The sequence below is a fragment of the Telopea speciosissima genome, chromosome 8 (genome assembly GCF_018873765.1).
Source record: "Telopea speciosissima isolate NSW1024214 ecotype Mountain lineage chromosome 8, Tspe_v1, whole genome shotgun sequence".
Lineage (NCBI taxonomy): Eukaryota > Viridiplantae > Streptophyta > Magnoliopsida > Proteales > Proteaceae > Telopea > Telopea speciosissima.
Window position 1 is genome coordinate 21,454,078 of NC_057923.1, and position 17,107 is coordinate 21,471,184.

Genomic DNA, 17,107 nt, shown 5'->3' on the forward strand with positions numbered 1-17,107 from the left:
ATTCGCAATCTCTAATTATTCCATCTGTGTTGTAGAATGATTTATGTTGGTTGTTATTCTAGGTAAGTTTTTCTTCTCTTCATCCCATTTAGAGTCGTCGACGGGAAAACCTTTTCAGTTCATGAAAGCTTCTTGGCACATACACTGAATGAATGCTATATGAATTATTCAATATTGTATCAACCACCGACACCATTGGCCTAACCTTCCTCCTAATGAAAGAAACGAACAAGATAAAAATTCACAGCTGGGTTTTTAATTTCTCCATGTTAAATTACAATTTACAACATTTTAATGGAATATCATCACTTGATTGGATTGTTTGGGGAAGAGAAAAATCTCAAGGAGATGGCCAGTCCTTTCGGATTTTGAAACTATAACTGATGTCCAAATAACACTTGCCATTGTTGTGAATCATTATCCTCTACGGTTTCCTGATCGGTGCGGTTCCCTAGTGCCTCTCACAAGAGGGGTGTGGGATACACCTGGAGCATCTAACCGAACACTCTACCCGGATGGAGTCCACCCTTCTCTTGTGAGAGGCCCTAGGGGACCGTACCAATTAGAGAACCGCATAGGATAAAAATTCCATCGTCGTCTTCGAACTGAAAGGAGAAAATTGTAAAAACAAAATGAACCACACATGGGGTTCCAGATATATATAAACTTGAAAACTGAGAATAGCTTATTGGGGCTTCTATTTTTACCTTGGTTCTTGCAGGATACGAGCCCCTTGCAAACATACCAGAAGGGGTTTTTTTCTTCTTCCAATTCATACCATACATGTAAGGCTCTTGCCGAGGACTGAAAGTTCCCAGCATCACTATTGTATTCTCAATTGTTATGATTTTGTTATTTATAAATCAGGAAGAGAAATTGTTTAAGAAAACAATGGAGAGAAGAAAAAGCCAATCATGCCGAGCGACATAGGATCTTAATTTTACCTCTAAAATTGTTAGTTCCTATCCAAAACTAGAACTCCCGACCCCTCAACAAGAAGTGATTCTTGCAAGCTTCAATTCGACATTTACTCATAAACAAGATATCTCTTTTTCTTCTCAACATAGTAAACCAAGAGCATAACAAGATGAACCCATTTCAATTTTGGAGGTTTGATTTTAGGGTTTATCTTTCCCAAATGGTTTAGGGTTTGATTCAGTTTCAAACCCTAAACCATTTGGGGAAGATGAGGGCAATTTGGTCATTTTATTCTTTAATTTTGGTGGGTTTTTATCAGAATGGCATTTTGGTCATTAGATTCCCTGAAACTAATGTCTAACGTCTCAAATTAACGGACTGGACCAAAGTGCTACACTATTTTGAAAGTAGGGGGAGTTTGCAATTAGAAAAATTGTAGTAGGGCATTTGGACAAATGACCGTTTTCAAGGAGGCATTTGTAAAAATCCAAAAAAAATGATAAAAGTTCTAGACAGATAGTTGAGGAGGTATTCCTATGCCGACATCTTGTTTTGTTGGACCTCATTGGTGCACGAACTAGTGACGGTTATGTCGTCAACATACACTAGGATGTAGAGTTGCAGGTTGGGACGGTTGTGCACATAGAGGGTAGTGTTGGAGGTCGACAACCGAAACCAAGAGAGGTGAGAAAGGAGTCAAGGCGATGAGCCCCCATAATAGTGTCCAACCTAAGAAAACAAGACTAGCTGAATAATTCCAATCGGATCAAATGTTTATTAAATGGTTATCAAGTAGGTAGTCCTTTGGGTCTGAGGATTGAATTCATTTCATTTCCTTCTCTCAGACATTTCTATATCTCTGCTTTGCTGGACCGATAGCCCTCTTTAGTTTGATTTTTTTTTTTTTCTGTTTTTATTATTACTTGTTATGTTATTTGGCAGGCTAGAAACAATTTTCTGTTTAATTCGGTACAGCCTAACCCTGGTCAGATTCTTTGTCGAATAAACCAGTGGTTATTGGAACTAAGGATTACCCCACCCCTCTCTTCGAATTTTAATGTCTTTTCTTCTTCTCAATTGGATTTGTCGGATTATACTAAAATGCTTCTTTGTCCAGTTTTGATTTACCCATGTTAGATTTTCCTGTTTTGTTATGCGTAGGATTTGATTGCAAAGTTTTAGGTAAGCCGGGTTGGGTCTTTGATTTTTTGGTTGATGGAAAACTTCTGTTTCTGACTGCCGGTCGAAGTAAAAACTACCATTTTTTGGAACCTGAGCTGACTGGAATCTTCAACGCTCTAGATTTTGCTGCCTTGAGAGGTTTGAAGCTGAAAGAAGTTTGGTACTCTAATGAAATGCTACTAGGACTTCTTCCAACTCCATCCCTTTCCCCCTGGCCCCTTGAAGTCCTAGACTATTTTTTGAAGATATCTACCAAAACTACTGACATGTCTTTTAAGTTAATTCTAATCCCCCTCTTGTTAATTGGTTTAGGTCTTTTCTAGTTTCTGCCCCCCATACCCCATGCTGTATATAGACTTTTGTAAATCAAACTTTTCCATCTAAATATTAATCTTTCCTTTTTCCATAAAAAAAATATATATATTATTCCCATTTTGGCATTTCCAATTTCCTGAGTTTTAACCCCAATTACCGAAGGACCAAAGAAACTTTATAGTTATGAATCGGAAATAAAACCAATGGGTGATGCTTGGTTAGAATTCCAACTTTATTAAATGGTTTAGTTTTGGTTTTAGCAATCCAACAAACAACCAGTCAATTAAAGACTGATTAATGATTAAGAACCGATTAGGCAAGACTAATAAACTAACCAATTCATTATTAACTGGTCTCTAGTAAGAACAGATTGGGCCTTAATAGTCCTGCTTGGCACCCCCTTACGGGTGTATTTGAAACGCTAGGGTCAAAGAGAGACTAGTTTTCAACCTTTTGATTTCTTCGAAAAAGTTCTTTTGAACCTACAACATTTTCTACACCTTCTCACAAAATAGGTTTTGGTATATTTTTTTCTAAATTAAAAAGAAAATCATATATGAGAAAGCATAGGTAACGCCTTAAGCTCTGAGACACTTTTTTCCTAATTCCTTACTAGAGAAAAAGAATGTTAATTAATCGCATGCAGCCTGTGTCAGACACAACCCCCTTGAAATGACTTTCGCCACCTACAAAATGAAAAATCTCCCTAATCAATGTCCCTGTGTATCCCCTCATTGATCCCACACTAATGCAGGGCCACGTAACCGGGCAGTGTTCTTCTTCCTTTTCTTACCCACTAGATGCTCTTTTGAAACTCTAATCCTCCTAATTGCTTATGCTAATAAGGTAAAAAAACAAAAACGAAAATTGCTGCCGTTAAGGTCCTTAATTGTTACCAAAGGCCCAACAAACGTATATTGGTTTTGGCTTCCAATTTAACTTCGTGGAGCAGCCTAAAGCCACCATAAGAAAACAAAAAAACTAAACAATCACGGCGAGGGCATTTGTACTGAGTGGTATATCCGTAATTTATCATTAAATCAGGCTATTTATTATTTAGGTCCGATTCCACGCTAACATAACACTTGCGCTTTTTTCCATAAAAAACGAAAACACTTGCGCTTTTCTCGGCATTTAGCCATATTTAAACCAATAGGTTAGTGCCACATGAGGAGGAGAAGGATTTTTTTTTTTTTTTTGATAAAAATGAGAAGGACGTTATCCAGAAATCTAAGTATGGTGGCTCGCCACGTCACATATTTCAGTTAATTCAGTTTTATCTTCCACTCTTCCACTTTCTCTCTTTTAATTAATAAATCTTCTAGCGAACTATCACATCTTTGTCTTCATCCTCTAGCTTCAACCCCTTAACTTTGTGTTCCTCTCAAATCGTAAAGATCACTAAAGACCCTCTGTTTTTTATATTAATGTCTAATTTAAATAAGTGATAGAGTTCTCTACACTGGGGGTAAAGGTATCAATCGGTGCGGTTCTGGTTAATTGGTTTGGTTGCAATGCAGTTTAAATTTTGATAAGGTGAAATCTAAACTGAACTGGATAGGAATAAGTCAAAATCAGTATCGTTTTACATATGCTCCAGTTTTTTTTCGATTTTCGTTATCCGATTTCACAATCGGTTTACATGCAGTTTATGTAGTGTCAGTTTTGGAAAATAATAATGAAGACAACATCGATTTTCAAAGCTTTTATATTGGGTTTTTCAAAACCCATTCTCTCCCAAATCTCCCATACTCTTAATATTTTTCCATGCCTACGTGATTAAAAAAGAATAAATTCCCATATTCACCTGTCCTTTCCTATGCTGTTCTTTGTTTTTCCATTTTTTTTCTTCTTTACTCGCACATGATAAACAAATTATTTCTTCCATTAGCAAGTAGGGTTTTGTTAATCCATTTTAACATCATCCATCATTTTCAATTCGAAATTGAACAAATAGAATATATAGTTAACCCAAGACATTTTACTTATTTTATGTTTCAAATATGATGCAATAATTATTGCTTATTAAATTAACTATTATGTTATTAATTAATCCAATTGATGCATGGACGAATATTCGAGTAAGCGGTTCTGATTTCTATTCGGTTTAGAACAGCGATTTTACGGTGAAAATCAAAACCGAACCGAAAAAAGAACCTATAACATCAAAATCGGATCATTTTTTTTGCAATGCAATTTGATTCAATCATAAACGGTCGATTCCGGTTCCATTTTGACACTCTTAACTGGGGGCACAGGGTATGCCAAAACACATGAGAGTGGGTGACATGACCAAAACCCCCCTATCCCACTCCATGAGTCTAGGTAGCCTACGCCAAGATGCGCTCCCGGACAGAGAATGTGCACCCTTTAAATAAATACAATCCTTTAGTATTTACAGAGCAAAACATCTATTATGCACCTAATGGGGCTTGATCTAGTGTATGAGTGTTAAATTGGGCCAAACTAGTATGATCAGTTATCTACCTAATGAGACTCGATCTAGTATACCATCAATTGTATATCTTTTTGTATAATGATCAAGTACCTAATATTTGGTATCATAGCTGTACACCACGTCATGACTCTTTTGACGTAACATCATTTGGACATTACCACCCTGGGCCTCGAGACAATGAAAAAGATACTTAAGAGAGTAAGGAAACATGCTCTTGGCTTTCCTATAATCATTTTCTTTACATGATTAAAGGTTTAAAAAGGATTCTAATCAAACAACAAAGCTCTTCCAGCTCACAATCAGATTCTTCTGCAACCTCGTATGGACATGAATAGATGATTCCCTTCCAAGTTCCAACACCGATCCGACCAATATGTGTGGGGTGAGCACCTTATTCTGGTGCTTCTTTTAACTGGTACTAATGGGACCAAACACTCATGGAGAGAAGAATGTTGTGGTTCACAGTCTTAAATTTGTTGATGATGAAATGGAATGTAAAAAGGCATTCAGACCTCAAATTTCATGTCAATCATAGACATTATATGCTTGTTATCTGATAAAAGGGTATGAGGTGGGAGTGCAACCATCATTTACAATCAGGGAGATTTTATTTTGAAGAGGGTATCTTAATTTTGAAATTCCCAGTTCCAGAAAAAGCTTTTGACTTCATTCTAGGTCGATTGGGTTTGATCTGCAAGATCGAAAATCGTCAGAAATATTGGCTTGGGAAGGGCAGATATATTCAAACTCTTAGACAGTAATGGCAAGCATGAAATATGTTATTTTCTTGTTTCTGCCCATGGAAACAGTGGAGGCTATGTATATAATATGATTCCATACAAATCACAGTATCAGAAACAGTGGTTGACTACAAACTCCAGAGAGTCTTTTAAAAGATGGGGTTAGCAAATTGGAAGCAGATTAGTAGTACTCCTGTGATTGCAATTTAAACCCGAGTTCATCTGGAGTAACTACTAGCAGTGTAGGTAGATCAACCTGTTGAAAGTTAAAAGATGAAATGAATTTGAATGGATTCCTACAGAACACTTAAAAGAAGGGTATACCCAAATCAATCACCAGATTTAGGCACATGCAATTTAAAAGGGTTTGCTTTCCAGAAGCATTGCTCCTAACATCCTGGACCACTGTGTTTGGATGGGTACTGTGAAAAGTGGAGATGTGGGGATAGAGTGAACAATTTCCATTTGATTCTACTTTCTGAAGGTCGAAGCACTTCTTAATTTCCTCTAATCCTCATGCACAATGGTTGATTACTAAGAGCCCAAATGTTGTTAAGCTAGCCCTGGAGAGCCAAGATCAGGATATGTGATTTCAGTTAATATAAAAATATGAGTACACCTAGGTGGTACAATGATCAAAAGAGAGCATTTCTTGAGCAGTTTCTCCAACATAACCTGAAGAATGAATTACTATGGATTGCAGATACAGCTGCCAGTACCATGAGAGTGCAGGCCAACCAAGTAACAGATCTTGCATGCTCAGTGGGAAATAAGCAGAACTACAATACAAATAAATTAACTCTTGATAGCTCCAAAGTCTGCACTTTGGTCATGGATTTCTCAGTTTGGTTTGGATATATATAGTTCCTTCACAATGTTGGACTAGTAGAAAATGCAGGTGACAGTGTCTCCTAGGGCTAGACCTGGTTCCTGTAAATGCTCATGGCAAAATAGACAGATGGGAGGGTGTAGGTGCGGGGGGGAGAGAAAATGAAAGCATTATGAATCAAGCATGCAGGTTTGTAATCTGATAGAAGAAATGGTGTTAATAGAAAATGAAAGAACTATGAATCAAGCAGGCTGGTTGTAATCTGGTAGAAGAAAAGGTGTTGCCAGAAATTTACAGATGTACGGTATACACTCTCTTCCTTCACCGAGAAACAATTTCATGTCGAATGCGATGCAAAGGAAACTAGACCCAGTAGTTACCACGACTGCATCAGCCCATTCACATGGAAAAGATAAATGAAGATGATAAACGAGAAGAGGCATCTTCTGTTTTAGAGAATGCGACTTATCAGTAAATGGAGAAAAACTAATGCCAGTAAAAATAGTTGTTGAAACGGTGATTGTCATACAAACCCAAGGGTGTAGCTCAGTTAGCAAGGGAGTTTCTGAGTTCGACTTCCCTTGGGACCAGCCCCACAACTTCTATGGTTCTAACAGGATCCAGTGCGTGTGTAGAGGCATATGCGTGTGCCTGGGGGGCTAGTCGGGCCGAAGGTCCAGACACCCTCATTAGTAGAAAAAAAATGATTGTTACACAATGATGATGCACATGGCTCAGGCCTTCAGGGGGATACAAGTTTTTTATAGAGGCATTGTCAAACAATAATTCCATAGTTTCATGCTTCCAACATAACACACCATTCGCCGCACATACTTGAGGTTCAATGGCTTTCAAGAAAATAAGCAGATAAAAACAGAGGGCATCATTTATATCTAAAAGTAGCTTATATTTAATCTTGAACTTCTCAAGTTAGAGAGGGCTTATACTTCAGCTCTTTCCAAGAGAAATTAAGAAACAGGGTGGGGAGCCAGGACATCAGCTTCTACCCTACCTATTCAAAATTTATAAATCTAACCATGTAACAATGCCCAATTATGGAAAGAAAAACTAGCTTCCGCCGCCCTTGACCAACCAATACCATGAAAACTGAAACACAGTCACCAAACAAAACAATGTACATAACGATCATCCATGGCTGCTAAAGGATTCACATAGACAGCTCTTAACAAACGGACAATCGGGGATTTACCTTGGTTGCAATTTCATCAAACATGGACTTGTTGGCAGGGGAAATAGCCTTCAATGCCTTTATGTAGCTATAACCATACCCTCAAGAAATATTTCTTCAGGATAGGTAGCATCAGGAGAGTTTTCAGAGGAATTATCGACAGTTTTCTCCATTTCCTCCTCAACAAAAATCTCCTGCAAGCGGCAAGTGCTACTGCAAAATGCTTTCTCACCTCTGCACAAAATTAAAGGAAACTAAAGAGTCTCAATATCCACATTCAACAGTGTTCATACATCCAATATTGAAGAGAATGTTTAATAAGGCATGTAGAGGATATATTATACCAAGCAGAGATATTTGAACAAACCTGTACATGTAGATGTCTTTCCCCTGTTCCAACTTCTTCTTGCAAGTGTAACAATAGCTCAAAAAACCATCAGAGGGATACGAAACAGAACCATCCGAGCATTTAACTTCCAGGGACAATTCAATTTCCTTCTCTTCTTTCTTACAAATGCCTAAATCGTTACCATGACATTCTAAAATGCAGTCACCAAAAATGTGAGTTTTTCTTGGGTTTGCACCATGAGAAATTACACAAGTATAATCCTCAGATTCTTCTATTTCACGCGCGGAAAGAGACCCCATAAATTCAATGCCAGAGCCAAAGGATACAGGGAGTGAACTCGGCTTCATGACCAAAGAATTGTCAAAACTTGCGCCCCCACTCAATACCTGAGGAGAACCAACTTGGGCCATTTCCTTACCAGCCCCAAAATCTTCAAAATTCAAATTGGTGTTGATGAATGTTAAGCTATTCAGAGACATCGCTGAACGGCTGGAATCTGACATAGAAGGCTGTACTTTTCCTAATGGCTCAGGTTCTAATTGGGTGTCTCCGGCTCCCAACACATTTTCCCAATTTCCCAGTTGCAGACGAGGACATTCAATCTGGGTACTTAGACAAAACGCAGGGATTTTAGGGAGGGAAGAATCAATCGAACAGTACAGATGGTTCGGGGAAGAAGGGTTGTTCATTCTCATCTGCGATCCGAACAGAATACTCTTACTCTCCAAAGTTCCAAGACCCTTACCAGATGGTTTGGCTTCATCTTTTAGAGAATCTAAAATGCCAAGACCAACCTTACTGCAATCCCAGCTTTTCTGAGGCCCATCAGGGCTTGCTCTTGGAGACCTAAAAGGGTTGCCTAGATTTGCAAAAACCTTATAATCCAAAGTAGAAGTAGGGCTCCTTGCAGAGTCGGAATCTAATAAACCTTTACTGTTGAACCCTACAAACAAACCGGGGACACTGAAAAAGGAGCCGCTTTTGAGCTTCTGCCCCAGAACATCGGAGGTCTCTGAAGCAGAATCCGACATTAGATGACCCTTATATTGATCTTTCTGAATTGATCGGCTTCTCTTCCTCAACATTATCTCGAAACCTCAGCTCCCTCCGAAGAAAACCGAAGCTCCTTCCCTCTTACTGCATTGACAAATTACAAGGACAGTGCATCAATAAATTGAAGAAAGAAAAGTATAATCGAGAGAGAACAATAAATAACGCAACCGTATGATGCTCATAATGGGCTTTCATGGATTGAAGAGTAAAACGAAACAGAGCAGAATCTGCAGCGATCAGATCAGAGTCTCAAAATGCCCATATAAGAAACATCAACAGGAAAAGCTCTGAAATCTCACAAGGATATTGATGATCAACAATCGAAAGATTAACCCAAATGGAGATACTTCCCCCAATGCAGGCAAAACCCTGAAGGATCATTCGAACCACACTTGAGGTCACATCCCTCGCCGGATTTCAATCAATAATTAAACATAGGACCGATGATACAGATTAATAGAACACAGCATAAGAAGAAGCAGAACAGGCAACCAAGGACCACGCATTGGGAGCCGAAAAAGCACCTTACAGTGAAAGCTTTTTAATCTGAATGTCAGACTCAAATTCAAGGATATAAAATGATAACAACTCCGGACAAAAAAGCACCGGAGTGGTCCTTAAATCACGAAATAGAAAATACCCAGATGACAAAACTCTGATCATTCAGCAAAGAAAAGCACAAAAAAACTTAAGAACATTCATACATGACTGAAAGAACAATCAACCAAAGACACAAAAGGCAAATAAAATATTTTTTTCCTGTTTTTCACATCCAAATCCAAAAACCCAATCTCCCAGAACTCATCAAATGAGTCTGGAATGACTGGAATAAGGAGTGATAGAGATGATCATGAAGAAAATGGAAAACCCACCTGGTTTTCTCCCCTGAAAACTACCCAGATGAAGAATGAGTCCTCCAAATGCAGTAAAAATATATATCAACAAAGGTGTGAATCTTGTGCAGTACGTCTCTGTACTCTGTCTGTTCCTCCCTCCACTCTTTTATTTTCTTTCCTTTTTTTTCTTTTTCTTCTTCTCCTGCATTCATCAAAATCAGCGAAGCAGTGAGCCTTCTGATATACACATACCTCTCTCTCTCTGTCAGTCTCTGCCTCATGATTGACATAAAATACGTATTTTATACGATGAACTGTACAGAATACAGGTATAACGTATATTCTCTCTTTGTTCTTGTTTTTATTTCGGTTGAAAAGGTTTCGGACTGTGTACTAAGAGAGTAAGCAGAAGACGACAAAGCTGACTGTGGGGTTCAAAAATAACTGGCTAACGTCCACGGTCGTTAACCATGGTTTTAATTTAACCCGGATGTTTAATTGGTGATTCATCGGGCCGACTTACTCTAAGTAACTCGCGAGTTTTTTTCTCGGACAACGTGGAGATCCTCGATATGTGTGTAAGTCAAATGACATGAATAGCCTTATTAAAAGAAAGGTAGCATGGGTTTTCTCCTTGAACACTTAAGCTTTTTGAGTCTTATGTGCAATTTTATTGCTATTTTTTTTTTTTTTGGCTCTACCCTATGTATCTGCCTAATGGGACTTTATAACCACTACGAGAGGTGGGTGGGGAGAAAGAGGGAAGGAGGGGGAGAGGGGGACCTTTATCCCCTGAGGTTTGTTGATTGATACGATTGTGCAGTTCCTCTCATAGGGGGCTGAAATGGGGCTGAAATGACCATTCCATCTCTTGATCGAACACACTGCCCAAGTGGGGTCTACCCTTTTTTTATTAGAGGCACTAGGGAACCATACTGGGCAAGGGAACCATAGATGATAAAAATTCGGGAAGAGGGATATCTTTTTTCTAGTACAAATATGCAAATTAGGAGAGTCAAATCCTTGACCTCCTAGGGGCATGCGTTCCAACTGGCATTGGTGCTCAAATTTTATTGATAGGTTTTCCACGTCAATCTTGACCCATGTGGTAAGTTTTAGAGGAAATGAATAAAAACATATGGCAAATCAGTAGGTAAATTTTTATCAAGAATAGATAGTTACTGATGATAAGATTTGGTAAAACAGTATATATTCCATTACAATGGGTGTAAATATATATGAGAGAGACCATCTAAACATGGCAACATAGAAACAAGAAAACATAATGAATAACAATATTATATGTACGTGTGAGGACAAAACGACATGGCGGGGGATCGCCATGTGTCCTCCACCTCATCCCTCTTTGGGGAGAAGAGAGGTGAATTGAATGATGGAGTTGTCACCTAGAGGAGGGTCTAGAACCTGGAGTGTAAATATAATGACTCTCATGCTATGCCTTTTTTGGGACAAATTGGTCCATTGGTCTAGGTACGAGTAAAGTTACTGTCGAGGGAAGGTATTAGGCACTCGAGTCTGCCTGGACTTGCTGGTCTTTCTATTACTTGGCTAGGCAGGGTTATAACTAGCTTTTGAATGAGAGAATAAGTAAAGTACATGAAAAAAAAGTGAAGCAAAGTGTAACTACCGCGGTCATCGTGAGGGGGTTTTCTCGGCCTCATGGCGACAGGATTGCGTTTCATGAATTATCGCATATCATTTTGATACATCACCATGGGGGATTGAGATCATGCTCCATAGAAATGGAGTCGCTACCTAGGATTAGGGCCTAGGACCCAATGGGTATAGCCCTATCTGGGGTGAGCGGAAATGGACTACGTGATTCCATATGGTCTGGTAAGAGATTATGGGTAAGTAGTTAGGTTACGAGCGTGGGAAGGTATTAGCTCCCCATCTCGCTCGGTTAAACCGATTTTTCTACTGGATGCAAGATTTCAAAAATTCTCCCTTAATAATATGTCATGTACCAACATGCAAGGCTGGATTTTGATGCATCAAACATGACAAAGAAACTAAAAAAAATCATTTACTGTGTACACTAAAGTGAACTAGTTTAATGGTTTACATTTTGCCAAAAATAATAAGAAGAAAAGAGACAAATACCTATCAAGAAATAATAGAAATGAAATAAAATACCAAATACGAAATATGCGATGTTCCCCAGCTCAATGGAGACGGATGATCGGCTTGCCTCTCTCTTGTCGAATAGAGCAAAGACTATATGAGATGGGTATCGTTACTCAGACTTCGGACAGAGTAACGACTGTATAAGGGATTTCTGTTATCTTTATGTAGATAAAATAACGCCTGGGAGAGGTAGTTTTCGTTATCCATATGCGGACGGAATAACGGCTTGCCTAGAATGGAAGCACTGGTCACTTAAGTGGAGTAATCGACGGACCTATCCATAGCTTAAGAAAACTGCTCGAAATCACTCAAAGTGGCCTAAAAGAAGGTAAAAAAGACTGAGAAAATGAACTGGAAGGGCCTCTCTCACCCTCTTTCTCCATGGCGTCGTGGATAACGTCACCATGATGACGTTTGTCCTTTTTCATGGTGTCGTGAAAGTCCTCCATGGTACCATGAAAGGCCTTCCACGGCGCCGTGCTTAAGGTGTGACATCACCAAGCACTTTTGGGCTCCAAATGGGCTTCTTTGGGATTTTTTGGGTCTGTTTGGGCCTATTAGGATTTTTCTGAGTTTTTTCCTTTTGACTCTTCATAAAATTTTCTTTCAGGGGGCTTCGCCCCCCTTACACCCCTGGCAGGGGGGTTGCCTGCCCCTGACCGCCGTGGTCGGGGAAGGTGAGCAGTACCTCCTTCAGCATTTGATAAAAGGGTCTTATAAGTCATTTTTAGGGATGTCAAGGTGATTTGGCTTAGATGTGGGGGCAAGAATCCTTCTTAAGAGAGATACCGATGTCTATCCGTGTCCTGTTGTCATCATCCGTTTGTGACAAAATTTAGTGTCTACACAAAGAAGTATAGAGAAGGGTCAGATGACATACTTGAAAGTTTGGCTACATGGTAAGGATTAGCATACATAAAAAAGGAAACAATGATATACATATGAGATTCATGATCTTAATACATATGGAGTACATGAATATAGAGGACAAGGAAACGTAATACAGATGAACATGCATGGCTATGATAATATGAAGCAAGAAATACGGAGATGTGAAGAAGAAAATGGCCTATTCTATGTGTATACGTATAAGATGCAAAATAGAGAGGCATGAAGAAGGGTGAAAGCATGATGTGGGATATGGATCATGGCATATGGGACATAAAAATAAGATACAAAGAAAGGAAACCATCCATGCAGGTCTTAAAGTGAAAGTGAGTGAAGAAGAAACAACAAAGTGTAGGAAAACAACATGTGGGTGTGTGTGATCACCATCTAAGAAGATGAGATCACACACCCATTTGTGCTCAAATGTGAGGTAAAAGCGAAAGAAAATGTGATAGAACGGGTAAAACAATGTAAAATAAAGGAAAGTTTACTTAGTTAATGGATATTGAAGTAAAATAAGTGGAGGCTTCCCTTTTGTGACTCAGGGGAGAGATGTTTAGAGATGATATCACCATTCGGGCTTCTCGAATTCTCCCTTGGGCAACACTTCATCATCCGTACTTGAAGATCATTCAATATGAGCTAACTAGCCAAGATAAGACTTAGATAATTGTCCAAGGATCCTCTTCAACGTGAGAGAGGAAGTATTTATAGTTGTAGAGGGGTGTATGCACTCCCAAATTCCTACTAGGATGCTTGATTTGATCCAGATTGTTAGTGAAGCATCGAAATGGTGTCTTTGCAATGACAGTGGGTGTTTGATCAAAGTAATGGCCAATTGGGTATACGCAAATGGTTTGTTTCCAAAGGAGGAGTTATTTAGGGCCTAAGGGAGCCAAAATTTGCATCTAAGTTTGCAAAATTAAGATTGGGTGTGAAAGGAAGTGAAATCAGAGCTTTACATGGCAAGTCTGGGTGTCTCAAATTTGCATAGGTTCGACAGTGAACTAGGGTCGAGTTGACATTAAGGATGGGGTAGGTAGATACCGAGCAGCTGTCGATGAATAGTTGTCGACATCGATGGGTGCATTTTTGGATGTCGATATGAATGTTCTGAATGTCAATGCATAATAGGCATTAAAAGGGCATTGTTCGACATTCAAAAGGTACAGGTCGATGTCGATGTCGACTTGGGGCCTTTGGATGTCGACCCTAATTCGGGTGTCGATAAGATTGGTTTAGGCTGTTTGAGCTGGTCCTGTGCTGGACTAGGTTGATTCCAAAGAGGTCTGGGTTAAGGCTAACCTTTCCATGGGGTTTTTGCATGCTCTGGGGCTCTGATTTTGGCTCTAGTGGTGGTTTGAATGATCTATGGACGAATTCGGGTAGTGTGCACTTGTGCTACATGTACAGATACATCGACTCTATGCTTGGGAGGATGCTCATTATCGTCAAGGGAATCTTCCAGGGGAAATGACAAAATGAGGTGTCTACAGTATGTACAACTAATATTACAGCTAACATCGTCCCCCCTCAAAATCAAAGTGGATCGGATAAAATTAACTTGAGTTTGGATACCAATGAACAAAAATGACAAGGAGGATGTGTTTTTGTCACGCCCCCATTCCAATAAACGATAAAAATCATAAAATACAAGAAAATGGGTGACTAGGATGACAAGTGTCATCCCAAAAACTACCAGGATCACAGACACAGTGTCCCAATCCACAGTCTAGAACCAATATTAAAACATAATAATATCAGAGTACGAAAATTAGTGGAATGACACATTCTAAGATAGATCGAAGTCGACGAAAGCATAAATCAATTTAAAATCAAATAGTTACAAGGTGTTCGTTGGCTAATGTAATATATACTGTAGTTACGATTTTCCTATAATCATCACGTAAATACTCCAAAGGTATACCAAGGTTTTGTACATGACAAAAGATAAACATAAAAGTAAGGAGTAAGGTTATGCCCCAAGGGCGCCGTCCTTGAATGTACATGCACATCCAAGTCCAAGCCACTAACTCCACTCGATTTGTATCAAAAGAATACATCAAGAGAATTACCTGCATAACAACTAAAAGAGGTTGGGCAACGGGATTAGCTCCACAAGCTAGTGAGAGAGCAAAGGGGAATGCACATACACACAAGCACACAATTACAAACAGTTTATGATGCATGCACATGTTAAATTCATTTTTCACGTAGCACACAAATCTAAGTCAGGTATATGCTACTATGATAACTCATGGGACGTTGTGGGTCACTTAACTTATCGCCACAATGAAACTTCAATTATCACAAGGGAGCCTACTCTGGCCGTAGGCCTTCTCACCCAGTGGCAGACCCCGATAGCCATTACTACCCCTGACCTAGCCTCTCTTCCCCATAGGCAACAGGGGCTCGGACTACCCAACACATAAATCCATATTGGTAAGGGTCGTAGCATAAGGGAACAAAGTCCTAACCACAGATATACTACATGTAAGTCCTATCGTCCTAAGAGGTATTCTGGGTGCATCAACGTCCCATTCCATCTAGTACCTGGGTACCAGTACAGCACGGTACATACAGGGCAGGATGACAGTCAATGAATTTCATGAACACTTTCGGGGTTCTGGTACTGTTATACCTGGCACCGTAACCCGACAAAATAATGAAGCAATTCACATATCCACATTCGAATCAGTTCACAATCAAGATAAATAATGCAAGTATGCAACATGCTTATTAATCATACAAGTATCATGTCAAATAAATATTTAATAATAATCAAACCCAAACCATCATCCAAAACCCACGCACCAATAGTTTGCGTAAGGTTCGGTGTGTTTATTAGTTCTTGCTTCGATACACGCTCTCTTGTACGAGTTAGACGGCCTAAAGATGCGAGTGCAAGTGTTAGGAGATGTGTGGAGGGGTCCCATGCTAAGTCCCAAAGGTTAAAGTTGGGTTTTACACAAGACAGCATGAACGAACTCAGGAATGGAAGCAACAGGGTGAGTCCGTTCCTGGCTCCGCCCAGGCCAAATGGTCAAAATGAGAGGGACGAATTCACGGACGAAACCTCGACATAAATCCGTTCGTGCATCTACTCGATCCCTAAGACATTTTCGAGAGGGAACGGAACCACAGACGAAACCAGTAGGTGAATCCGTTCCTGGCTCTGCTCGAGCCAGTTACCAAAATGCATTGGACGGATCCACAGACGGAACCACGACACTGGATCCATTCATGCATCTGTCGAGGTTCTTTTCGAGATTTTGAAGGATTTTCATTTCCATCTTGGAACCTGGAGGTCACATGGCTCTCAAGGTCAGAGAGGGGAGTCATAAGCCTTCCTAGGGTTATTAGAAACTAGTCCAATCCATGGGTCCAAGGTCTCACAAGGATCCAACTCCTTTGGTCCAAATCTAGGGTTTAGGGTTGGGGAATCCATAGGACAACAACAATGGTTATAAATGGGGCTGAGTGGACCTATAATTAGGGGTAGGTCCTCATTAATGAAACCCCATCATGAGCTAAGCTCCACCTTGAGTCCCAAGTGGAACCCTAGGTTAACCCATCCTTAGTAAAACCTCCAAAAACCCAAAAATGGAGAAGGGGGAGAGAGTAGTAGGATGCAAGCTTACCTAGATGAGTAGAGCCCATTACTCAAGCTTCAAACCAGCATTGAAGCTCCACCTTCCACTCTCTTCTTCCTCCCTTTTTCTCCTTTTCTTCTTTCTTTGTCCGAATAGCAAGAGGGGAGGGGGTAGGGCAGCAAGGCTTCCTCTCTTACTTCTCTCTTCCTCTTTCTTTCCTTTCCCTCTCATTCCTCTTTCTTTCTTCTTCTTCTTCTTCTTCTCCTCCACGGTTTGGCTTGGATGAGAAAGAAATGGAATTTCTTGAGCTAAGCCCTCTTTTATAAAATGAAATGGGCCTTAGGGCCAGTTTGGCTAAGGTTCTAAGCCCTTAGATCCAAATAGTTAGGATATGTTTAGCTTAGCTTAAGGCCCTAAAATGTATCTTAGTCTAGGGCTTGTTTGGCTCAGTCCAATTAAAAGAAAAACCATTATTTGTTTTAGTTAAGCCTTGTGGGCTCACTTTCATGGCCCAACAATTCAAGAGAGGGTAAGGGTGGGGGTCTATCATGTCCAAGGACTTAGCCACAGTTTCCAAAACACGGGGATGGGGCCCCACACAGGAAAAAC

General features: G+C 39.8%; 1 protein-coding gene across 3 annotated transcripts; it reads right to left on the bottom strand.

Moving 5' to 3' along the window:
- Positions 1-7,332: 7,332 nt before the first annotated feature.
- On the bottom strand, positions 7,333-10,090 carry LOC122672861 (FCS-Like Zinc finger 10-like). 3 transcript variants are annotated; one of them, XR_006334497.1, is made up of 4 exons: positions 9,906-10,090; positions 7,999-9,117; positions 7,653-7,865; positions 7,333-7,534 (listed from the first exon to the last, which is right to left on the bottom strand). XR_006334497.1 is itself a non-coding variant. In XM_043870359.1 (3 exons), exons 2-3 carry the CDS (start codon positions 9,063-9,065, stop codon positions 7,712-7,714), a joined length of 1,221 nt encoding a protein of 406 aa, XP_043726294.1. In that variant the 5' UTR covers positions 9,066-9,117; positions 9,906-10,090; the 3' UTR covers positions 7,333-7,711. The 3 variants fall into 3 exon arrangements, 1 of the variants encoding a protein (XP_043726294.1); XR_006334496.1 differs by having other exon boundaries at positions 7,333-7,549; XM_043870359.1 differs by having other exon boundaries at positions 7,333-7,865.
- Between the last annotated feature and the right edge of the window lie 7,017 nt (positions 10,091-17,107).